This window comes from Trachypithecus francoisi, unplaced genomic scaffold (assembly GCF_009764315.1).
Source record: "Trachypithecus francoisi isolate TF-2019V2 unplaced genomic scaffold, Tfra_2.0 Lachesis_group6, whole genome shotgun sequence".
NCBI classification, from domain to species: Eukaryota; Metazoa; Chordata; class Mammalia; order Primates; family Cercopithecidae; genus Trachypithecus; species Trachypithecus francoisi.
Window position 1 is genome coordinate 62,662,760 of NW_022681471.1, and position 25,821 is coordinate 62,688,580.

At 36.5% G+C, this 25,821-nt stretch overlaps 1 protein-coding gene across 1 annotated transcript; it reads right to left on the reverse strand.

Annotated features, from left to right (window-relative positions):
- Nucleotides 1-169: 169 nt before the first annotated feature.
- On the reverse strand, nucleotides 170-24,919 carry TENT5D (terminal nucleotidyltransferase 5D). The gene is made up of 3 exons (XM_033201099.1): nucleotides 24,799-24,919; nucleotides 6,687-6,806; nucleotides 170-2,917 (listed from the first exon to the last, which is right to left on the reverse strand). Exon 3 carries the CDS (start codon nucleotides 2,897-2,899, stop codon nucleotides 1,730-1,732), a length of 1,170 nt encoding a protein of 389 aa, XP_033056990.1. The 5' UTR covers nucleotides 2,900-2,917; nucleotides 6,687-6,806; nucleotides 24,799-24,919; the 3' UTR covers nucleotides 170-1,729.
- Nucleotides 24,920-25,821: the final 902 nt, after the last annotated feature.

Here is a 25,821-nt window from a genome sequence, read left to right on the forward strand (position 1 = left end):
TTTGCTTTTTAGGAAAGAAGGAGTTTAAATTCTCAATGGGATCAAAGAAAGTTATGGGAGCACATGGGCTATGAGATATTTCCAAATAGCTTCAGAATTCTGCTACTGAGTATCAAATGCTACTCTGGAAAATATTGAACCTATACCCATGACATCACAATAATAGTCCTTTCATTTCTAAATATTTTATTGTATTTATAAATTATTTATTTGTCCAAAAAGTGGTAAGTCCATAGTGTTTTAAAGCTTCAGGGTTCTGTGATATATAATTCTTTAAAAATATACTGATGGCCACTCGTGCTGTGGTATAAAACATCTCAAAAATATTGGTTATCTGAAAATGCCATATTTGGTGTACTTCCGTCCAATATTGTAGTACAGTGAAGATAGGTTAAGCACAGTCTATAACTGGCAAATTATCAGGATACAACTGTCAGGTCATGTTGTGATAAAAAACATGTGATGGTCAATAAAAACTGAAATGGAAACTCAGAAAAAATCATAACCAAGTGGAAATATTGAAGTTTTCCAATGGCCTGATCCATATTAATTCAAGACAGCTCCCCTTCTGACACTTCAGATAATATTGGTCATGGATTGTTTTCATTATGGAAGAAAATACATTTTTAATCCCACTGGTAGATTTTTCTAGCAGCATACTCGATGTAGTAAGTATATATTTAGATATATTGTAAATATACACAGTTGTTGAATAAATTACAGTGTTATGCAAAAATTCACACAAGGAGGCACTTGAATGGCATGTTAGAAAATGATCTTTGGTAAAGGCGAAATGAAAAACCTACTTCATTTAGTTACAATGAAAATATATTAACTTACTGAAATGGAATGTTTCTCAACATAAAGATGTTTTTCAAATAGGCCATAAAATGGTAAATGCTATGGCTATAAACCTCTGCCTGTTTTTTCCTGTTTGCCATTTAGAGTCTCTTTGTAGTAGTAAATGATGACAGAAAGTTTTCACATTCAGAGTTGGTAATTTTATCTCAGTAGTAGTTGCACAGCTGTATGGTATTGTTATTCAAATAAACAACTAAATGTTTTATTATGTAGATGACAGATTACTAATGTCCAAGGCTTTCCAGAACCATTTTTTTTCCAGCATTCCTTTAAACTATAGTAGGATTTTTGTATCCGACCCAATTTAAAAGTCAAAAATTGCTTGAAAAGTCCAGGGTTTTAATATCTTCTGAATCTGTTGCTTTTGAAATTAGGCATTTCTGTTAAGTACTGAAAATGTGTTGATGATATTATTCAATAGAAAAAAATAACTAAATGTAACAAAGGAACTGACTGAATATAAAAAATTTGGTACGTCACTGTACATCGTAATTTTAAAACATGAATCTGTCCTTTTATATTTCAGTCAAAGATGCAGGCATCACTGATATGTTTGTCACAGTAAATTTGAAAGTCACAAGTAGTCAAAAGATTTGAAAATCATTTCAAGAGGACTACAACATTTGAAAGTTATTATAGCAAGTCAATAACATTTGAAAAACATTTAAAGTGGTTGGTTTATAGATATTGTATTTAATATGATGGCTTAATTGATAAAAAAATATTGGTAACTGCTATTCCATCAACTGTAATTGAAAATAATTGGTAACTGTACAAAAATAAGAATAGATCTTGAATTTTATATTTGGAAACTTGCTTTAAGTGGTGTTTAATTAAAGCAAAGTTTCTATTGTTGCATGTGTACTTTTTAATCCATACCATTTGACCCATGAAAGTACCATGGGTGGTATGGCTGGAAGATAATGGGGGGTGGCTCAGATGTTACATAAGTAGGGTACCCTGCCTCAGCCACAAAGTACGGAGCAGGCTGATAAAAGCAAGTTACCTTTTCTGTATTGGGTAGAATATTCAGTTCTCCAAGTACTTTCAAAGCCATCATGGTGATCAGGTGGAGAATCTGTCTTCTTTCATAACTCATGAGACAAACGGTGCTTTCATTCACAACTCCACGCAAGGTCATAAGGTAGTCATACTTGGTCATTCCTTCACCTATGAAATGGTTGTGGAGGTATGATTCAATTTTCTTGTGCTGTTCTTCTATATGAGGAAAATCAATAAAGAATCTGGAGCACATGTAACGTTCTAGCTTTTTGATTTCTGACATACAGGCTGGCTTGAAGCCATGAACCAGCAAGTTGCAGTACTTCAGAAGGCCACCACCTCTAATCTCTTCAGGTTTCCTGGTAGATATGAGCTTGTGTTGCAAATGTGTCATTGCTTCCTGGAAGTCTCCATACATGCTTTCAGCTACCACAACAGGATAGGACTCTTTGGTTAGCTTGGCATTTTTGTCACTGTAGAAGTCTAACATGGGATCCAAAACAATTTGAAAGGAATCTACACTAAATTCAAACTGCCGTCTGAGTGAACTCACAAATTTTAGTTCTAAATTCTTTCCAGTGTTATTTGAAAGGGAGATAAGACTCCAACAATCATACACATTGCAAACCTTGATGAATTTCTGTACGTAAGCCTCTTTCATGATATCTGGGGAGATCTTTTCCTTCTTTACACCTTTTGGTAAAAAGTCAAGTAGACAACCTAGAACTGCATCCTTAACAACCTGAAATTCTTCGTTACTTGGAAGCTCAACATCAAAAATAATGTCCAGATCCTTATAGCTGATTCCATTATGGCTTGCAAGTATGTAACTTGCTATGGAACCATTCAATCTAGCATCTTTAACAACCATTCCTTGCCCTATGAGTTGTTCTTTCACAGCATGAATGATGTCTTTTGGTTTTACCTCCATTGTGGGGAAATTCCCCTTTCCATGAATTGGAATTACTTCATTTAACACTTGATCCAGTGTTATAACTTGATCCCAAGTGAGATTGGTGAATCTGATTTCAGACATTGTGAAGTCAGTAGATCACTAGACAGCAAGCAAAATATTGGGAAGAAATATGTTAGCACCTTAAAATCAATGCTAAAGCATATAAAAAAGTTAAAAATAGACTTACCCTCAACATAAATCATGATAATACTAGGAAGGAAACTACCAATATATTTAATCATATTTAAATATAAAAGTGAAATAAAAGCCACAATGATTATGTCAAAGATGTTAGATACATTGATGAATGCAAACAGATTTCTCAGGAATTTGCTGGAGTGACTGTTGATACAAAATGGTGGCCTTTTTCAATCTTTCTTCATGTAAATACTATGATGATGGTATTTCTTTGGTGATATAAATTTTGTTCATGGGATAACCATGATGTATCACTGAGATTAATTATTATGATTTTAAAGCGAGACCAGATAACATGTCTCTGTGTTAGAACCAATGGATTCAATAGCATAGTGTTTACAAACAATATACATAATCTTCAATCCCATAAGCATCAGATCACTCTCTCATATACTTTTCAGTTTCATATATATAACTACTCTTACTTTAAAGAATATTACTGAAGTCTTCTGTTAGAGTATGAGCTCCTTTAATTCCTTAATAAGGAAAGTATCAAATTTAACACCTCTTCTATGTGCCCAGTAGCCCTTTAAACAATGTTAGTTGAAGGAATGTCAATTTAAAATGAAAAACAGATGAGATTACTAAATTTGTACCTGGAATGAGAATAAGAATATATAAACCCATAAGATTCCTAAGCTTTAAAAAATGTTCACTGCAGATTTGCAATATAATATGCTCAGATAATTTTATAGTTTAGGGAATTTTAGGAAGTTAACATTTTATAATGTATAGTAACACTATAAATGTAAGTAGATATAACTATGTAATTATGTACAATCACAGTGATTACATGGATCTTCAAGTACATTAATAAGCTGTCTAAACAAATAAATCTAGGAAAGTAAGTAACATTCAGCACGGACATAGTTTTGGGGTTAGGCATTTGTTCCTGACTTCCGGAAATAAAAACAATATGAAGCTTAAGACAGATTTGTGTAGAAAGTATTCATATTTCACCTATCTAAGGAGCTATCAAAACAGAATATAAATATTTGAAATTTAGTATTATGTACTTCCCTAGTAGAACTACAGCAAACGGAATCATCTTATTTGACATCTACATGGACTAGTTTGATAGCACATGCATTTTGCAAAAGGCCAATTAAGCAACAGCATATCTGTGTTAGTGAGAAGGAAAAATTAAACCTATTCTGTTTCTCTGTATGAAATCCCTAGAAATACGAACTACAGACTGAATATTTATTTTTATTATATGATGAAAAGACCCACGAAATAGGATGCTTGTTTTAAGCTACTTTAATGACTGTTTATACAGCTTTATCAGCCACGTGAATATCCAAATCAATCCTTAAAGACGGCTGGACCAAACTGACTACATATCAGGCTTTCAGAATTTGATAACTTATCTATCCAATGAAATGATCTATATAGCATCTTTAGGATACTGGAAAGAGCAAGATGCTACATGAAGTGATACAACATGCAATGAGAACTGGTAATCTTATTTTCTAATTCCTTCTCCTGAAATTATCACTGAATTATTACAAGCTAACAGTTTGTTATACCCAAATTCTAAATCTAGAAAAAATAGTTCATAACACCGGATGGCTTCATGTAAAAGTTTTAGGAAGAAAAACAATTACCTAATAAATATTTTAAAAATATCACATATAAACTATAAGATTTTAATTGATGATACAGCAAAAGTTCTAAAATTCCTTCTTCATGTGCAAATTTGTTTTGCAAATATACATTTTCCTTTCCTTAATGGCAAATTTCCATTGTCAATATCAGTAAAACTTTTAAAAAATTCAATGTTCTAATCCTAGGCCTACAGTCTCCATGTAAATCATCTATGATCTGAAAATAAAGGAAAACATTTATGTTGCTATATTGACATTACTGAAATTACCAAATTCTTTCCCAAACAAAAGTTGACGGGACCTTTATATACAAATAAAACCATTCAGAGACATAACTAAAATAAATCATTGCCAAAATGCAGAATTCCTTGATCAAAAGATATCTTTCAACCAAGAAATAGGAAGCCCTCCTTAACATCTTGGATCTGTTCTTAGATATCAGAGAAGGGAGAAGATAGGATTTTGTTTCCCAAACAGAATCACAGTAAGATCTTGCAAAGATAAGAAAGTGGCCTAAAATTTAACCTCACTTTACACCAGGAAAGTGGTGTAGAAAAACTGTCCATCAGTGTGCAACTTTCCAATAGCCACTTAATTATCTATGCTAGTGATTTCCAAACATTCTAGTCTTTTCAATTATCTACAAGCTTTAAAAGCACACATATAAAATAGTTAAGGCCTAGTATTTCTTAATAATTACAGAAACAGTGAAGACAACTTGCTAGGATGTGGAGAAATGGTGTCCTTACATGAGCAACACATTTTTCAACTGTCTAAATTAAGGCTTTAATAATCAGTTAGGTTTTTTTTTTTAACTTTTCTCTAGCCATAACTATCAAAGCTTGTTTTTGAAATCAAGTCTATTTTATTGACATATCATTACTAACTGACAAATTCTGAGTTACCATATCACTAACTACCTTTACTGTTATATAAGAAAATGAAAATTATAAAATTTTTAAATTAGCCCTAGAAAAAAGTGTAATTATGATAAAAATTTGTGATACATATACACTCATACATATACATATAGACATATATAAGCACAAAACATAATAAAATACATGTCACAATGGAGTAAATATAAGTGATTTGTACTGATCTGGAATCTATATATGCCTCCAACAAGGCTGACCTCTATTAACATGAATAATCAAGATTTGACAATAATGTTATGCTCCGTTTGGCACAGCTACTGTTCATTTTCACATAATGTACAATATCAATGTGTTATTAGTACAAATTTCAAATATGGCATTAAAGTAATAGGACTTATCTTAATGTGTAGATTATGGCTCCATACTTAACCACATATAGTAGAGTCAATCACCCATGTATCAAAAACAGCACATTAGAAAACCTGTTGGGAAACTTAATTTGAATTTTCTAAATCAAAAGTATGGCTAAATAGAAACTTTGGATGAGTGTCATGGTAAAGGTGGAAAAACTGCAACAAAGCCACCCACATTGCTTATAATACTGTCTTGCATACAATCCAACTCTTAGTTACTGAAAGTGTGTTTACTGAGTATGAATTATAAAACTACACTTTCATGAGTTAAAATTCCAAATTCAAGGTAGAAACTCTTCAATAACTTTCCATATAAACCTCAACAGAAGCACAAAACATGAAATTTCTAATTATCGTTTTCAAAATGTGGAGATCAGCAGTAGTTCACACTGCAGAATATTTAAAACTTCTTTTGGCTCCCTGTCTTCTCCCAATTTACTTATCCTTTAAGCTAACATTTTTCCCATCTAGCCTAACCTATTAGTATGCCTGTAATGTATCTGACTATAGTAAATGCTCAAATCAGTACAAAGTGGTTTCCATGATTCAACTGGTTAAATTCATCTGGGAATGCAAAGCAAAGCAAGCAATTTGCCAAGATATTACAAAAGACTGTGAATGGATATTTGTATAACAAATAAAATGTAATTGTTCTCCCTATTACAACCCTATGTTCCCTCTGACCATGGGAAAAATAGGAAGTTAGCCACTCTTTACCTGTCTATATTAATGTTAGAACTATAAAGAGAATGAGAAAAGATGTCATACTTACATTGAAAGGATTACTTTCAAGAATGCAATATAGTTGAGTTAAAACGATTATTCAGATCCTTCAGTGAAGATAGGAATTTTCATATTATCACTGAATAAAGTCATAAACCAATCAGAAAAACTGCAAGATAATACAAGCAAAAATAAAGTTCTTTAATAGATCTTATATACAAATAATATAATGATGCCCCACAGCCAACAGTCCTGCAAATTATATATATACATACATACATGCAGACACACACACATACATACACACAGAAGAAATGAGTCTAATGCATGTTAAAATTTGACAACCACTATTTTAGAGCAATCATTTTATCTGTGTGTAAATATACAGATTTCTGGGTCCCACCTCCAGAGTTTCTAATTTAGCAGGTCAGATGTGGGGCCAGAATATCTGCATTTCTAATAACTTCCAAGGTGATGCTGATGCTGCTGGTCAGGGAATGACACATTAAGAACTGCTACACTAAAGAAAACTGAGAAGAAATGGTAAAGGAAAAGTAGTCTCAATAGCAGTGCCTAGTCCCTCATATTTTGGCTATTTCTACTAAATTTAAAACATTACATTAAATAATACAGAAAATTCTAATCAAAGTGAATGCTCTTTTAAACCATAAACTTTTGAAAACATTTTAACAGTGCAATATTGTTTTGTGAGCTGGACATTAAGGCTAGTAGAAAGTCTTTCTAAAGCTTGTACGTATTGTGGTCCTAAATCTAATTAGTTCTCTTACCTATAATAAATGATTGTATACAAAAATGAATTCCTGTACTTTAGAAACTTTCAAGTTATATATCCATATATACCTACCTATAGACAAACAACAAGATTTTGGTCAGAATGTATTATATTTTACCAGTATAAAGAAGTATTAAACATGATTTGACCATGGGAAAGAGGTATTAGATATTTTGACATATTGCATTTGTTTCCAAGAGAAAATATTAATGTCTGTGAGAAATAATGGTTCAGTATTTAAACAATGATTTACCCATAACCAACCATTATCCCTTTTAAATACAAATACCTATTTCAGAAAAAATAGTATTTTCTTATATCAAGAAGAAAAGATGATACTTATCAAATAATATCAATTTGATGCTTCCATGCTGTGTTCAATAAGATTGTAGAATACCCTGAATAGTATACTGCAATAAAAAACTATAAAATAAAGTGTTAATCATCTCACAGAAGTCTCTTGCATTGTTTTCACTCAGTCAAAAGTAAAACCTATATTATTACTTTAACCTAAAAGAAAACTACCATTGGTATTTTACTCATTCAATACTGAAAGGAACAACAGTAAATAAAATACTGATTTTGATACTTGTGAACCAATAAGCCAGGCAAGGTCAGACAGAGCCCTCACCCAGTCATTAACTTTGTGTCTGACTGCATGATGAAAAATGTAAGATGTCTACTGTTTTGTCATTTTGCTCTTCAAAAATAAAGTTGTGATATCAGTTAACTAGTTGGATGCTCAAATCATATACTTTTAATAATTGTTGGGAAATATAGAGGGAGCTGTAAAAGGAATAAAGCATTAAAATAGCTATGTAGCAATAAGAGAAACCCTTTTAACCAAATTATCTTAACAGTGAAATTTGATTTTCTTTTCAACTATCAACACTGCAGATATCTTTTGTGCTTGTTTATTGTGCTAATCCAAAGCAAAAGGATACCAAAGATAGTAAAAGGCAAAGCAAGTGAGTTGTTTTAAATGGGACAAAAGTGATCTCTGTACCAACAGAGAGCTCTAGAGCTTTAGTTGCCTAATTATAGAGAAAGCTAATTAAAAGTAGAAATGTGTTTCCAATAGTCCTTACTGTATCAATAAGAATGAGACTGATAAAGAAAATGTGGCACATATACACCATGGAATATGATGTAGCCATTAAAAAGGATGAGTTCATGTCCTTTGCAGTGACATGGATGAAGCTGGAGACCATCATTCTCAGCAAACTAAAACAGGAACAGAAAACCAAACACCGCAGGTTCTCACTCATAAGTGGGAGTTGAACAATGAGAACACATGGACACAGGAAGGGGAACATCATACACTGGGACCTATTGGGGGGTGGGGGGCTAGGGGAGGAATAGCATTAGGAGAAATACCTAATGCAGATTATGGTTTGATGGGTGCAGCAAACCACCATGGCACGTGTATACCTATGTAACAAACCTGCACGTCCTGCACATGTATCCCAGAACTTAAATTATAATAATAATAAAAAAGAATGAGATTGAAAACAAATGTACTTTTAATATACTTTGCCTTGAAAAAGTCATTGATATTTTGCAGTTTTCTCTATACATCAAAGATTTCTCTATTTTTTCCAGATATCTTGAATCTACAATTGTACATATTTTCTTTTTTGAATGTCTACTATATCTAGTAGACATTCAGATATTCTATTTAATAGATACCCATAAAACTTTGAAGTAATTCTTAGAATAGCCACCAAATTAGAATATATGCCCCTTTAAAGGGAGATATTATTCCATAGAATAATTTAGATTATAGGCTATGGAAAACTAGTAGTAAGGTGTAAAAAAATAGAGGTACATATACTTAAAGTTGACCCCATGTTGTCCACCCCATCTTTAAATTAAGATTCCTAGTTGCAACACCTTAAGGCAGATACTTTATCCATGGTTGTAACACTAATTTATTCCTGTAATAGCTAAGGCTTTAAAATGTGTTTAAAATAAAATGGAAATTAAGAAGTTGAAAAGAGCCAGTTTTTATTTTCAATTAGGTTCATTAGTTTTTTGTTCCACTAACATCTGGATAAGTTTTGCTTACAAAAGAAAGAACTAAATCTGTGTTTAGAGTCCAATTGTAGATGCAAAATATTTAAAGGAACTTTGTTCTCAATAAAAGATAGCATTAACATTAAGCTCTGTAGACAACACATGAAGATCCTTTTATAAATACTATAATCAGAATATGTTTATCAGTTGTTCTAAATAGGCAGCTACTTTATCATCTGTTCAAAATATATATCTTGAGTAAAATTTGTTGTTTGATTTTAATAATGTGTTAGTCTGTCCCTCTTTGAGGACTTCTGTATTAATGCATTACATTAAAAATAATTACAAAGCAATCTTGAAACATATTTCAGGTTAACATCTGGCAAAGGATGAAAGTTTTAAATCAAAAAGTATAACAATTTAAATGAAAAACTGTTTTACATGTTTCCAATGTTTTTATCTAGGGAAAAAGTATAATATTTAGTTTATCTCTGTATTGTTGAATTTGGAATTGTAATCTAGATGTGTGATATTGTAATAGCCAAACACAACAAATTTAAATAAGCATGAGGAAGTCATAGTAAGACTAAGCTATTTGCACGCATATATTAAACTTTTATTATTGTGTAATTATAATTTTTATATGATTGACCACAATACTTGAATTGCACAACAATACTTACATCACAAAATACTGTATCATTTATGCTATAATACATTGTGGATGTTAACACTGTTGATGTGCTGAGTCTATAGCATTCAAAGTTTCAGAACGGAGTTCTCAATAACTGTTCACTTATATAGTATTAGTCATTTTCAAATTTCATTCCAAAAAATGACTCACATTACTATAGATAATGCTAAAACAACTCCAATTTGGGTCAATTCACAAACTTATTTTAGTTGCAATAAGGTTCATATACCAAAACAATACTTGCAAAAATTCACTTGTCCAGGACTCTACTAATGAATCTGTTCATTTCCAAAATTTATAGCCACTCACAAACATACCTCAGATAATTGTGAAGCTTGAAAAAGAGATGTTTATTTTTAATTCTTAATTAAAAATGTCTTTAATTATATTTAAAATGAAGTTATTTCACACACTTTTAACTACTATATATGGGGTAATGCTCGGAGATGTATGTAGGCAATGTTTTTCAGGGTTGACCCATGCTGGGAGGAGGAGAGCTTCAATTTATCTTGTACCAAAAGATGATGGGAGTGTTAAAGGTTTTAGTTTCTATTCAGACCTATGAGAAGGCAGGCATATACTTTCCATGTTAGTGCTATTTATATCCTGCTCTGTCATTTCTTTTTAACTTTATAATCATCTCTTTTAAAATACTGTGCTTAGCTCCATTTCCCTTTTTTTTTTGTTTGTTTGTTTTGTTTTTTGAGGCAGAGTCTTACTCCATTCCCCAGGCTGGAGTGCAGTGGCGCGATCTCGGCTCACTGCAACCTCCACCTCCCAGGTTCAAGAGATTCTCCTGCCTCAGCCTCCTGGGTAGCTGAAATTACAGGTGCCTGCCATCACGCCTGCCTAATTTTTTTACTTTTAGTAGAGATGGGGTTTCACCATGTTGGCCAGGCTGATCTCAAACTTCTGACCTCAAGTGATCCATCTGCCTCAGCCTCCCAAAGTGCTGCGATTAGAGGCATGAGCCACCATGCCTGGCCTCCATTTCCCATTTTAAGAGTCAAAGTGTTCTTACTGACAGAGATTTACACAAATTCCAAGTTTCCTGTCATTTGATGTATAGAGAAATAACTTCTTGAAATTCTTACATGTAGGTGGAACCATACTATAAGATCCTTGACTTAAGAGGCTTAGGTGAAAGATTCATTGGAATAATTAAAAAAAAACATGCTAGGCATCTATAAACACGAAGAGAAAATAGCATACAGGTCCCAAAAAGGAACAGTTCTCAATTTAAGAGCTTGGTGCGCAGAAGCTTTCCCCAGGCTAAACTTCTGCCCCTAATCCCAGAGAAATCTTACCACATTCTTCTCACTGCCCTAAACCAGATAAATACAATTCTTGCTGTGTTCACTTGTTTGTATTGCTATGACTGTTATCTATTGCTTCTAAGGATAAAAGTATACACTGTTATAAGTAAATCATTGCCTGGTTTCTTTTAGGTTTAGCATCATTCCCTTGTAGTGTGGCAGTAAGAGAGAAAAGTTAGGCAGTTAGGGTGGGTCCTTGGTAAAACTCCTTTAAGCGGAGAAACAGCCTGAAAAATCAGGCTGCAGGCACAGATAAGAAAACTTGCACAAACCTCTGGCCCACTCAGATAAACGAACAAGGCCCAATATAGAAATGCCTTTGTTCTTTGTGCCTAAGATATGCTCACAGCCACTTTAATAAGGGAACAAGGCTCAGCATAGAAAAGCTTTTGTCCTTTGTATAACCAGTAGGCTTCAAGGAAATAGTCTCTTCTCCTTTTGTGGGCATATACATGGTGGGTTCTGGTGGGTTCTGGTGGGTTCTGGTGGTCACTTTCATTTCCTTTTCTGGACAAGCTTTGGACTGTGAGCCCAGTCTCTATGAATCATCACTTCAGCTCCTGATTGGTCCCAGGGCCAAGCTTTCACTTCAGCTCCTGATAGGTCCAGGCTAAGCTAAGTAGTCCCTATGAATCATCACTTCAGCTCCTGATTGGTCCCAGACCAAGGTCCCAGGCCAAACTAAATCATACTTTCTCTAAGCAAGCCTAAAGATTAAGCATATTCCTTCCCTTCCCAGTCCATAAAAACCCTGGACCCCAACCTCATGGTGGGCAACCAATTCTGGCACCCCTCTCTGCTGCAGAGAGCTTTCTTCTTTCACTTATTAAACTTTCACTCCAATCTCACCCTTGTTTCTGTGCTCCTTAATTCTCTTGGACATGAGACAAAGAACTCTAGGTACTATCTCAGACAATGAAGTACTGCTACATATTTTGGTGCATTGGCAAAAATACAACATATTTTGCTGCATTGGCTGGGAAGAAAGGGATTCATCTAAAGGATAAGAGCAGACCATTAACTCTTTACTTTCATTTCCAAGGCTTCTTATCCTAAGTTTTTTTTCTCTCAAGAGCAAACAAAAACAAAGGGTCCCTTTCAGCCAGTTAAAAATGAATAGTGTGGCTGCCAGCCTTAAGACTCAGGGGAAAGGCTTGCTGGAGAGAATTTTTCAATCTCCTTTTGCCCTCACATGTTGAAAATGTTGACTCTGTTCCAATCCAGTTTCCTTTCACAAAGGACCTAGCTGTCATTTGAGGCCAGAAGGAGGTCCTCGGGGCAACTGAGGGTATCTGGCTGAGGCTACACTTCAGTGTTACCTGGAAGCCCTTGGAACAACTCCTGTCACCAACAGCCCATTAGGGAATGGCACAGGGACTTCCAGTTTTTTTCTATCACATTTTCCTTCTTTCTTTTTGCAACTATCATGTTTCCTATCCCTGCTTTGTATACAATGTTGTAGATGTTTTTGCAACCTGGGGATATAGTCTTATTGGGCAAAGTCAGCCGGAGCCTTAGGAATGTAATTCAACAAATTATTGTCTCTGTGGTTTCCTTAAAATGGGGGATTCCAAGACCCGGATCTGAAAACCTATTTATCTCCCAACAATAGCACTCAATGGAGTTAAACAGGGAGTTATTTCTCCCCAAGCATCTATCCCCCCACTTCATTAAGCCATTCCTTTTCCCATGTGAGAAGCCAGCACTGCCCAGCAGAACTAAAATACTTTTCTATGAAGCAAGTTGATATGGTTTGGCTATGTCTCCACCCAAACTTCATCTTGAATTCCCATGTGCTGTGGGAGGGACATGGTGGGAGGTAATTGATTCATGGGGGAAGTCTTTCCTGTGCTGTCCTCATGAGAGTGAGTCTCATGAGATCTGACGGTTTTAAAAAGAGTGTTTCCCTGCACAAGTTCTCTCTCTTTGCTGCCATCCATGTAAGATGTGACTTGCTCCTCTTTGCCTTCCAACATGATTGTCAGGCATCCCCAGACATGTGGATTGTCCAGTCTCAGGTATGTCTTTATCAGCAGCATGAAAACGGACTAATACACAAGTTAATTTTCTTCTGCTGGGAGACATACTTTAAGGCAGCATATCAAGCCCTAATACTCTCTTTCTAACTTTTGTCAAAGTTTTTATCTAACAATTCAGACCTTACAGCACCATCTAGTGGGATGGAATTTTTCTCCTTGGGGAGCCTTGTCAGCTCTTTGCTCCAAATTTCTAGTTCCCCAATTTTTTTCTCTCTTACATCCCTCTGTCAGTCATCAGGCCTGTACCCTATTTGTAGTCAGAAAAACTCCACTTTCAATAGCCAGGAGGAAGCCATCCTGGTAAGACAGATTCCAGCCTTGATGCTGTCCCCATCAAAGGCAAAACAGCCATTCAGTCTTTGTGTTCTTTTAAGGCACATGCTCTGCATGTAACTACATTGGCATTTAAACAAAAATGGGATTTTATGTTTGGAAGTCATTTGGTGCCATTCTCTGGAATTCTAATGTTTCACTGGGGCCACAGGAAGGGAAACCAGAGATAGTATTAAAACACTCCCTCCGTTAAAGAGTCTTGCCCAAATCCAACTACTACATAATCTCTCCCAGGCCACTAGGGTACCTTGGGAGCCTCATGGGCCAAGTGGGTCTAGGAAACCAGGAAGATGGAGGGCTAGGGTCACTCCGGGTCACTCAGAAAAGAGAAAGGAGACATTTTTCCCTCCTCCTCTTTTCTAGTTGGGTAACAAACCATCTGCAGTCTGTACTCCTCTTGAGTGCATTCTAAAACTCCTTTGACCCTAGGACTCTAGGAAACTCCTTTGACCCTAGGACTCTAAAGAAACAAAAATGGCATATATCTATTGTACAAGCACATGGCCATCTTACCAACTGCAGGACTGAGAGAAGGCCTGGCCTCCTCAGGGAAGTGTTAATTTCAATACTATCCAACGACTAAACCTTTTCTGCAGACTGTAGGGCAAATCGTCTGAGGTTCCCTACATACAAGCTTTCTTTGCCTCACAAGATAACCAGATCTTTGTAAGCACTGTAAAATTAATCCTGCCCTCTTGGCAGTCATTTCAGCCAAGTCTACAAAAAATAACTCCCCAAAGTCAGAAAAACAAACCCCTGGGTAACTCTCAAATGCAACTTTTAAATGTCCTACCTTTCCCCCTTATCCAGGGCCCCCAGCAGTCATATCATCAGCTCCTCTGGCTGTAACACCCAAGAAGCCCCCAATTTCGCTGCTGTTTCTGCAGGAAATGACCAATGGACATGGTACTATTGGGGTTCAAGTTCCCTTCTCATTGCAGAACCTTAAACAAACGAAGGGGGTCCTAGGCAAGTTTTCTAATGACCCCAATAAGTATATAAAGGCCTTCCAAAATCTAATCCAAATGTTTAATCTTGCATGGGGAAATGTTTTGTTACTCATAGCCAAACCCTAATGGCTGCCAAAAAACAGGCAGCCCTACAGGCAGCAGAGAGATTCAGAGACAAACACCATGTCTCCTATAGCCAGTCAACAGAGAAACCCAGTCAAAAGGGAAAAGATGGTGAAGACAAAAAAAAAAAAAAAAAAAAAAAAAAAAAGCAGGATCCTCATTCCCAATAGAATGCAAGAACCAGAACCAAACATCTTAATTACTGTAAACTGTCTTTGTTAAATAAAAAACCAGATGGCCTTTTTAAAAAGGCTGAGAGAAACTTTAGTGAAACACACCTCCCTATCTCGTAATTCAATTGAGGGACAGATAATCTTAAAAGACAAATTTATTACCCAGGAAGCCCCTGATATCAAAAGGAAACTACAAAAGCAGGCTATGGGACCAAGAGTACCTTATAAAAACCTCCTGAAGGCAGCCTCCTCGGTCTTTTACAACAGAAACCAGGAGGAGGCCAGGAAAAAGAGGGGAAGCACAAGAAAAGAACAGAAGCAGTAGTGGCCACTTCACAGGTCTATAAAATCCAGAGTCCTGGCTGGGTGCAGTGGCTCATGCCTGTAATCCCGGCATTTTGGGAGGCCGAGGCGGGAAGATCACTTGAGGTCAGGAGTTCAAGACCAGTCTGACCAACATGGTGAAAAAAAAAAAAAAATACAAAAATTAGCTGGGCGTGGTGGTGGGGACCTGTAATCCCAGCTACTTGGGAGGCTGAGACAGGAGAATTGCTTGAACTCAGGATGTGGAGGTTTCAGTATGCCACTGCATTTCAGCCTGGGCAACAGAGCAAGATTCTGTCTCAAAAAACAAACAACAACAAAACATCCAGAGTCCCCTGGTGCACCTGCTAATTGCTATCAGTATGGCAAACCAGAACACTTCAAAAGGGAGTGCCCAGGCAATAAAAAAGCTACCTCAACTCTGTACAGCTTGTGGTAGGGACCACTAGAAGGCAGACTGTCCCCAGAGGTGCAAGTCACCAGGTCCAGGGCCTGTCTCACAAATGATCCAGTAGGACTAATGGGTCCTGAGGCTCAACTCCCCGGCTCCATCAACTCAGACTGCCATTATGACCCAGGGACCCTGGGTAATTCTGGAGGTAAAAGGGAGGAAGGTAAACTTCCTTCTAAACACCGAAGCTGGTCTTTCTGTTCTCCTCCCTAATCCAGGCCTCCCTTCCTCCCATTGCACAATTGTGAAGGGCTTTGCACTAAAAGCTCTTCATAATTTCTTAGCTAAAAGGGAATATAGGGCCTCAAAATCTAAAGCTCAGCTCTGTCAGACTTCAGTAAAGTACATAGGTCAGCCTTATCAAAAGGGATGAGAGCACCAGGTAAGAAAAGGATTAAGCCCATTTCCTTTAACAGTTAAGAGGATTCTTAGGCATTGATGAATTTTGCAGACTGTGGGTACCTGGGTACAGTGGAATAGCTCACCCTTTATACCACCTCATGAAAGAAACTCGAGTAGATAAAACTCACTCCCTAACTTAAGAATATAAAACTCAAAAGCCTTTCACCAGTTAAAGCAAGCCTTGCTTGAAAGCAGCAGCCTTCTTCAGTCTTCCCATAGGGAAGGCATTTAATCTCTATGTATCAGAAAGGAAGGGGATAACCCTGGAAATTTTAACTAAGGCTCAAGGTGCAGCTCAACAATCAGTGGGTTATCTAAGCAAGGAATTTAACTTAATGGCTAAAGGATAGCCAGCCTCTCTCTAAGAAGTTGCAGTGGTGGTTTTGCAGTTGCCAGAAGCCAACAGGTTAACCATGGGGAATAACTTAACTGTTTATACCCCACACAATATAGCAGGACTGCTGTCCTCTAGGGAAAGTCTCTGGCTAACAGACAATCACCTCCTCAAATATCAAGCTTTGCTGCTAGAGTGATCTGCAGTCAACCTAAAAAACTCCCCTTGTCCGAATGCAATCACTTTCTTCCAGAGAAAACTAGAAAACCTGAACATTACTGTGAACAGATAGTGGTATAAACTGATAAAAGAAATAATAAAAATCGCTGTTTATATTCTCTGTAGTTTTAATAAAAATAATTTTCTTAAAAAGTTCTCAGCTTAATTAAAAGTGGATATCTAAGTTATAGGTATATTTTTAAAGACCTTTATGTTTTTTCTCTTCATAAATCTTTTTTTCTGGAAAAAGCTTTTTCTCAGTCAACTGAATTATTTTTCTCCACTCTGTATTGCCACTCTTGGTGCATGCATAAAGGCCCTAGGATAACTTCTGGTAACCCAGGACTCCTTGAGAAAACAGAAAAGTCACCACAAATCCCATTTTGGGAAAAATATCTGTTTTCCTCATTAACCCCCTGAAATTAGAGGCAAATAAATACCTCTCAAAATCTGTTTTCACCTTCCAGGTATGCCTGTTTATCAGGCCGCAGAAACTACATACTTTCTGAGCCCTATTCTTAAATGGCTCCACCCTAAGCTGCTGGATTTTCTTCTGCCTGGCTGTGTAGTTATACATGTGTTGCATGTGTAATGTCTATTTAAAAAGAGCTCTAATTAATTAACTTGAAAAAGGATAAGCACTTGGATCAAATATTTTTTAAAGGAAAAATAAAGCTCTGGTACCTTTCAGTTCATATGACTTTAATCTTTAAAAACTAAAAACAGCCTTAAAGATTACTGGTAAAATGCAAATATCTTCAAAATATAAATAGGTAGTCTAAATTATGCAAGTCACATACTAGGTTTGCTAAATATTTTAAGGTTTTAAACTGCTTCTTTGGCGTTTAAAAACTGTTCAACTTGCCTGTTTCACAATGGATAAGGTCTGGGGACACATGAAAGTAACCATGCCCCTAATTATGCTGAAAAAAGTAAAACTTTATCTGCACCTACTATATAATTAAAACAACTTACCAAGTTTTACATTAAAGTTAAAAATTGCTAAGAGTTACCATTATAACATGTAATTAAGTCTACTATATTAGTCTATTTTCATGCTTCTGATAAAGGCATACCTGAGACTGAGAAAAAAAAAGAGGTTTAATTGGACTTACAGTTCCACTTGGCTGGGGAGGCCTGAGGATCATGGTGGGAGGCGAAAGGCACTTCTTATATGGTGGCAGCAAGAGAAAATGAGGGAGAAGCAAAAGTGGAAAGCCCTGATAAACCCATCAGATCTCGTGAGACTCATTTACTATCATGAGAATAGCACAGGAAAGACCAACCCTCATGATTCAGTTACCTCTCCCTGGGTCACTCTCACAACATGTGGGAATTCTTGGAGATACAATTAAAGTTGAAATTTGGGTGGGGACAAAGCCAAACCATATCAACTACTGAAAATGGATTTACATGCAAGGTGTGTGAAAAAAGTAAAATGTGTTTTTACCAAAAAAAGTGTAAGAAGGCATTGAAATGGGCCGGGCGCAGTGGCTCAAGCCTGTAATCCCAGCACTTTGGGAGGCCGAGGAGGGCGGATCACGAGGTCAGGAGTTTGAGACCATCCTGGCTAACACGGTGAAACCCCGTCTCTACTAAAAAAAAAATACAAAAAATTAGCCGGGCGAGATGGCGGGCGCCTGTAGTCCCAGCTACTCGGGAGGCTGAGGCAGGAGAATGGCGTAAACCCAGGAGGCGGAGCTTGCAGTGAGCTGAGATCCGGCCACTGCACTCCAGCCCGGGCGACAGAGCCAGATTCCGTCTCAAAAAAAAAAAAAAATAAAAAATAAAAAATAAAAAATAAAAAATAAGAAGGCATTGAAATGTACATTTTGCCTAGGGATAAAGAATTTTCTAAAATAAAATAAAGCAGAAGATTTAAGCAAACTATGAAAAAACTGTATGAATTAATCTTACCATGAAAACTCTGTACACACATATTAACTAAATTCAAAACAGTATTACATAGATTTTTCTTTAAGTTAAGCATTAAAATAAAAGCACAAGGTACCCTTTTCAGCAAAATGTGTAAAGGGTTATAAAATGTTTATAAAAGTCTCACATCATGATCAAACTGGTTAAAATTAAATATAATTGTCCATAAGGTTTCATTAAAATTGGGGTTAACATTAATAGTTAACTAATGCAAGGGTAAATTTGGTTCTCTCTCTTGAACAGGATTTTCATGTAATACTAAAGGCTAATAAAAGGTTTTTGAGTTTTCAAATTTTTAAGTCATCATTTTAGAAAAACAAATAACTTATGGTAATCTAAAACTCCATTTCATAACATCAAGTGTTTTAGACCAATAACATATTTAACAGGCTTCCCAAAATCAATTGTCTTTCCTGACATCTAGCTTTCGGATGCTACAGAGAGTCTCTGAAATGTCCAGAAAACAGGTAAACAGAATTATTTAACATGTTTAAATACATGGAATTGCCAAAGTAACATTTAATCTTCTTCAGGTTATATTTCAGTAAATATTATTATTATTAATTAATTTATTTATTTTGAGAAACAGTCTCACTCTGTTGCCGAGGCTGGAGTGCAGTGGCGCAATCTCAGTTCACTGCAACCTCCACCTCCCGGATTCAAGCAATTCTCCTGCCTCAGCCTCCTGAGTAGCTGGAATTACAGGTGCCTGCCACCACACCCAGCTAATTTTTGTATTTTTAGTAGAGACGGGGTTTCACCATATTGGCCAGGCTGTTCTCAAACTCCTGACCTCATGTTCTACCCACCTCAGCTTCCCAAAGTACTGGGATTACAGGCATGAGCCACCACACCCAGCCTTCAGTAAATATTATTAACATATGTTATAAAACCATATGGGATGTCTAAGATTCTAATGTTTAAATATACGCTATCAATTATAATTGAAATCATCTTAAACTGTTGTAAACCACAAAAATAACAAATTTCTTTGACAATCGTGTTTCTAATTGTAAACACCCTGATCATTTTGTCATTTAAGACAATTGTCTGCTTTAATCCTCTTCATAAAAGGTTTATACTCAGCTGTAAAACTTTAACAGGTGCTCTCAAATGCAGGTTTCTAATAATGGAAAAGCATACAGGATTAATAAAAAGCTGAAATGTTTATAAATATCAAGCAGAACAAGAGTTACTGAATGGACTGAACTAATAAAAAGCTAAAATAATCTTTTTAACTTTTGCTCAAGATATTGCTAATCCTTGTTTTGTTTTTCAGTCAACAAAATTTATTTTAAACTAGATACAGCCTTTAACAATTAAGGTATACTTCTGTAAACAAAATGTAAAACATGTTTGTTTCTCTCTGCCTGGTTCCTCTAAAATTCAGACACTAGTTGTAAGCATTCTTAACTTCTAACAATATATTGTTTGCATCAGTGCAATAAGAATGCATTTTCTTTTGCAACAGAACAATTTAAAAACTGGTATATTGCCAAGGGTTTAACTAAAGAATGTGTTTCCCTGTAAGAAGTCCAGCTTAACTTGAAAAGCCAATAAAAGCCCCTTGGAAAAACTGGCCTCATATTTTGTCTACACAGTCCCTGTACAGGGTTCCTAATCTGTGGTGAGTAAAAAAGTCACTTTCTAACAGGCCCAGAACACCATGCTCTTGAAACCTCAGAAAAAAAGGAGTTTACCCAACTCATAGGTATTTAAGGGTGCAGACCCATGGCTGGGCTCAGCTTTAAAAAGTCCTATCTAAGATTCCTTGTAAAACAGAGTTCCATCAAAGCCCATCTAAAAGGTCTATGTAAAGGTAACTATTCTTGCTGCAGTTTATATAAATAATCAATCCAAGTATGAGACGGAAGTCTATTTTACAAACAACACAGTCTTATCATAATTTGTTTTTAACAAAAATGAGGACTGGAGAAAAAAATTGTTTCAAAACTTATACAGCTGTCATTAATTTCTAGTCTCAGTAGTTGTTTTCAAGTTTTTGCCTACCTACATTTTAAACTAACCCTATTCCTGTAAATCGACCAGCAATCTCCAGCTACTGCTCAAAGGAAACGAAAGGGAATGGGTAATATAGAAATGAAAAACAATATTCTAGTTCTGGGCAATTATCCCACAAGTCCTACCAGATAATAAAAGTAAATAAAGTGCCCATAAGTCACAAGTTTCTTTGTTTAAAAAGTAAAACCAAGAAGGCTAACCGAAGCCCAGCCCCATGAATCCAAATCTTAACAGTCATAACTAGCCATCACTTAGCCTTGGAATTTTTAAGCTGTCTTTACCTCCACCCTTGTTTCATTGTAATACATGTACTCTAATAAACCACATTGTTTCTTCTCATCTAAAGGCTATCAAGCTACAAATGGCAATGCAAAAGGAACCATGCATAAACATGCCTTTCTTCCAAGGACCCTTAAGCCAGCCACAAAAGAAACCCTAGTTGCTGTTCCCCACACAACACCCCTCTCCAGCAAAAAGTAGCTAAAAAATCAGCGCCTAATCTCCCTAACAGCAGTTAGGGTCTCCACTCCTGAGGGGGAGAATAAGAGAGAAAAGGTAGGCAGTTAGGGTGGGTCCTTGGTAAAACTCCTGTAATCAGAGAAACAGCCAGAAATATCAGGCTGCAGGCACAGATAAGAAAACTTGTACAAACCTCTGGCCCACTCAGATAAACAAACAAGGTCCAACATAGAAACACCTTTGTTCTTTGTGCCTAAGACATGCCTGCAGCCACCGTAATAAGAGAACAAGACTCTGCATAGAAATGTCTTTGTCCTTTGTATAACCAGCAGCAGGCTTCCAGGAAATAGTCTCTTTTCCTTTTGTGGGCATGTACATAGGGTGCTCCAGTAGGTTCTGGTGGGCACTTTTTTTTCCCCTTTTCTAAACATGCTTTAAACCGTAATCTTGGCCTCTATAAATCATTGCTTCAGCTCCTAATTCATCCCAGGGCCAAGGTCTTTGGCCAAGCTTTCACTTCAGCTTCTACTAGGTCCTGGACCAAGCTAGGTAGCCCCTATAAATCATCACTTCAGCTCCTGATTGGTCCCAGACCAAGCTAAATCACACTTTCTCCAAAACAGCCTGCAAACTATGCACATTCCTTCCCTTACCAGTCCATAAAAACCCCGAACCCCAGCCTCATAGTGGGGAACCCATTTGGGCCCCACTCTGCTGCAGAAAGCTTTCTTCTTTTGCTTATTAAACTTTCACTTGAAACTCACCCTTGTGTCCACGCTCCTTAATTCTCTTAAATATAAAACAAAAGAAACTCTGTATACTATCTCAAACAACAAAATACTGTTACATATTTTGCTGCATTGGGAAAACTACAACTGTAGCACTACCTCCCATTGCTACTGTTCCTCTACCCCTTCCAGTGGCTGTAGCTGGTAGAGATTTATAGCTATGTGAATTCAATAGCCACCAAGTGAGCTTCTCTTGCTTCTGATGTACATGATGCAGAGTTGCTGCCTCTCCAAACTGCCACCAATTTCAGAGAAGCAAGCTGGCCAGAGAAATCTCCAGCCCCTTTTGAAGGGACTGGCTGATAATACTCTAAAGTACAATGGGCTTTCAAGCAAGCTGGGAGCTAAAGCCACCTAGTGAGACCAAAATGCCATTCTCTCTGCACTGGATGCTGTGCAACTCACCATAACACTCACAGTAAACCCAGTAACCTCATAAGCTTTTTCCACATCATTCCAAATCACTAACCCCTCTGTGGATAACCCTGTCAACACTGAAGGGGACTCCAGAATTATAGCCAACACCATATACAACTTTCACATTCCTCTTAAACACTATCTGAGGAAGGGGGAAAGTAGCAACTCACCCCCATGTTTCTAGAAAAAGCTTATTTTTTAAAAAATAAAATTCTGTTCACAGCTCTCCCTCTGTCTACTCACCACACCCTCTCAGACATTAAAACTTACCTCACCAACTGCTGCTCTCCTCAAACCCATCCCATCAAGGAGAAACTACAGGGGTGTGGTGCTAGCATGAGGCTCAGGAGGGAGCCTGCTAGTAAGCAAGCAAAAGAAGGGGCCATTAAAGAAAGATAAAATGAAATGCATTTTTTTTTTTTTTTTTTTTTTGAGATGGAGTCTAGCTCTGTTGCCAGGCTGGAGTGCAGTGGCGCGATCTCAGCTCACTGCAATGTCTGCCTACCAGGTTCAAGTGATTCTCCTGCCTCAGTCTCCTGAGTAGCTGGGATTACAGGCATGCACTGCCATGCCTAGTTAATTTTTGTATTTTTAGTAGAGATGGGGTTTCACCATGTTGACCAGGATGGTCTTGAACTCCTGACCTCGTGATCCACCCACCTCGGCCCCCCAAAGTGCTGGGATTACAGGCATGAGCCACCGCGTCCAGCCATGAAATGCATTTTTTAAAGGGAGAGAAATAAAGAAAGAAGGAAATCATATGGATTCTACCTACCCCAGGTGGGGTGATCTCTTATTACCTTCCATTCTCCTTCATTGCTGAACTTTCTCTTGTGGGATAATACGACCTTTCTCCTTTCCTACACCAAAAACTATTTTCCATTTTTTCTTATAAATAATGCCTTTCCCCTTTTTCTTATAAATAATGAATTTCCAACCTCCCACTCTGTAACCTCCACTTTTTCTCCCACTCCCCAATACACAATAACTCCTCCTTCTCCTCACATTTCTTCAAGTATTTCCAACACAAATACAAATTTAAGTTCATGCTCAGCAGGCAGTTTTGCTGAAAGAAGTGGCATTTTTTCTACTCAGTTTTTTCGTTAATTCTCCTTATCATGGGGAAGTCCCCTCCCTCATTTCAACACCTTCTGCTCTTGGTTCGGCTACAGATATTTAAGTCCTCATGTTTCCTCTCGCATCTGCAGTTAATTTTCATAGGAGAAAAAGGGTGAATGATAATGGCATTCTTTAAAGAAACAATTTCAAAATGCAGTGTGATATTTTACAATACAATTGGCTTAATAAAATCCACTAAGTTTACGATTAATTTGATTATTTTTCGAAACTTTATTTGCATTAAATTGTTCTACTAGAGGAAAATAAGGTAACTTCACTCTTAAGGTACTTAAAAGCTATACAAGTGAGGTCAGGTGCAGTGGCTCATGCCTGTAATCCCAACACTTTGGGAGGCCAAGGTGGGTGGATCACGAGGTCAGGAGATAAAGGCCATCCTGACCAACATGGTGAAACCCCGTCTCTACTAAAATACAAAAATATTAGCCAGGCATGGTGGTGCATGCCTATAGTCCCAGTTACTCGGGAGGCCGAGGCAGGAGAATCGCTTGAACCTGGGAGGCAGAGATTGCAATGAGCCGAGATCATGCCACTGCACTCCAGCCTGGCGACAGAGCAAGACTCCATCTAAACAAACAAACAAACAAACAAACAAACAAAAACTATACAAATGAGATAAGTCATGAGTGCTTTACAGGAAAAAAAAAATCTGAAAAGGAAGTTCAGGACTATATAAAAAAATACACAGATATGTAAACATGCTTGATTACCTGACAATAACTTTCTTTCACTGGAACTAATTACTGTAGTAATTAAAAACATTTGATATCTAAAAAAGAATTAGGTGTAGTCTTTTACTTTAAATAGTTCACTTCAGAAACAAATTAAATTTTGAAAATAATCCACCATCAGGCTATTTATTGAGATGTCAATGTGTCAGTCAATCAACGTAGGATTTAGGGAGTTTTGTAACTCTCTTACTCTGGAGTTCCGAAAAAACATAGTAATTCTTAATACTATATGAATATATCAGTTATATTATGTCTTTTATCTCTTACTCTTGAGCTAGTTCAGAAAATAAAATATTAAAACAATTATTGATGCCCTTTTAAACATATTAACTGAGTTCAATTTTACTACAGCCATGATTTTAGGCACAGTTATTAATGAAGAGATAATTTTCAAAGATATATTAATTGAATCAAGTAACTTTCTGGACAAAATATGAACATCGATTTTGATGTGTGCTCAGAATTAAAACTAAAAGAAAAACTCCCTTTCTACGAGATTTCTCACCGTGTCTTCTGATAGCATACTTTGTTGAATTTAACAAACAGTCCTACTTTGAAGACTAACGTCCTTTTCCAGAGTTCTGCATCACCTGATCTCCCCACAGTCTCTATACCTCACTTGCTGCAATACCAGGGTTACTGTTGCCAAGAGACAAGGAATATTATTATTGCATCATTAATGTTCTTATAGATGGGGGAATTTTCAAAAAAAATTTAAATGGGGCAATTCTGAGTCCCAAATCTCAAAGAAGACAATGTTATATTGGATATATTAAAGATTAAAACAAGTTCCTCAAGATACTTGAACTTAAGTTAAAATAGTGAAGAGGGAGGAAGGAGAAAAAAATAGTGAAAATAACCAGTTGAACCATGCAGATTCGCATAGATAGGCAAACGTTTTTGTTTTGTAAGTATTGTAACTGCCTACATGTGACTTCAAAATTAAGTTGCAATATCTGAAATACAGAATTTGGGGAAATATTCTCTAGTTAATTTTTACCCCCAAGGGAACGTACTTTTTTTTTTTTTTTAAATCCTTAAACAATTAAAAAGAGGCTAGTCATGGGGGCTCATGCCCGTAATCCCAGCAATTTGGAAGGCTGAGGCTGGAAGATTACTTTGAGTCCAGGAGTTCAAGACCAGCCTGGGCAATATAGAGAGACTTTGACTCTATAAAAAATTTAAAAAGCAATTAACTCGGTGTGGGGATGCATATCTGTTGTCCCAGCTACTCAAGAGGCTGAGGTAGGAGGATTGTTTGAGCCCAGAAGGTCAAGGGTGAAGTAAGCCATGATCACACCACTGCACTCCAGCCTGAGAAACAGAGCAAGCCTTTGTCTCAAAAATAAACAGTTAAAAAGTATTATGGTTGATAAGTATAATTGTTTTGAGTGCCAACAACTAATTTCAAAGAAGAACATTTAAAAGACAGAGTTCTTCCCAACATAATGTTTTGTTAGAGTATGTCCAATTTATAGAAACTATCACATAACTGTTTTAATAAGAATATCAAAATTACAAAGATAGG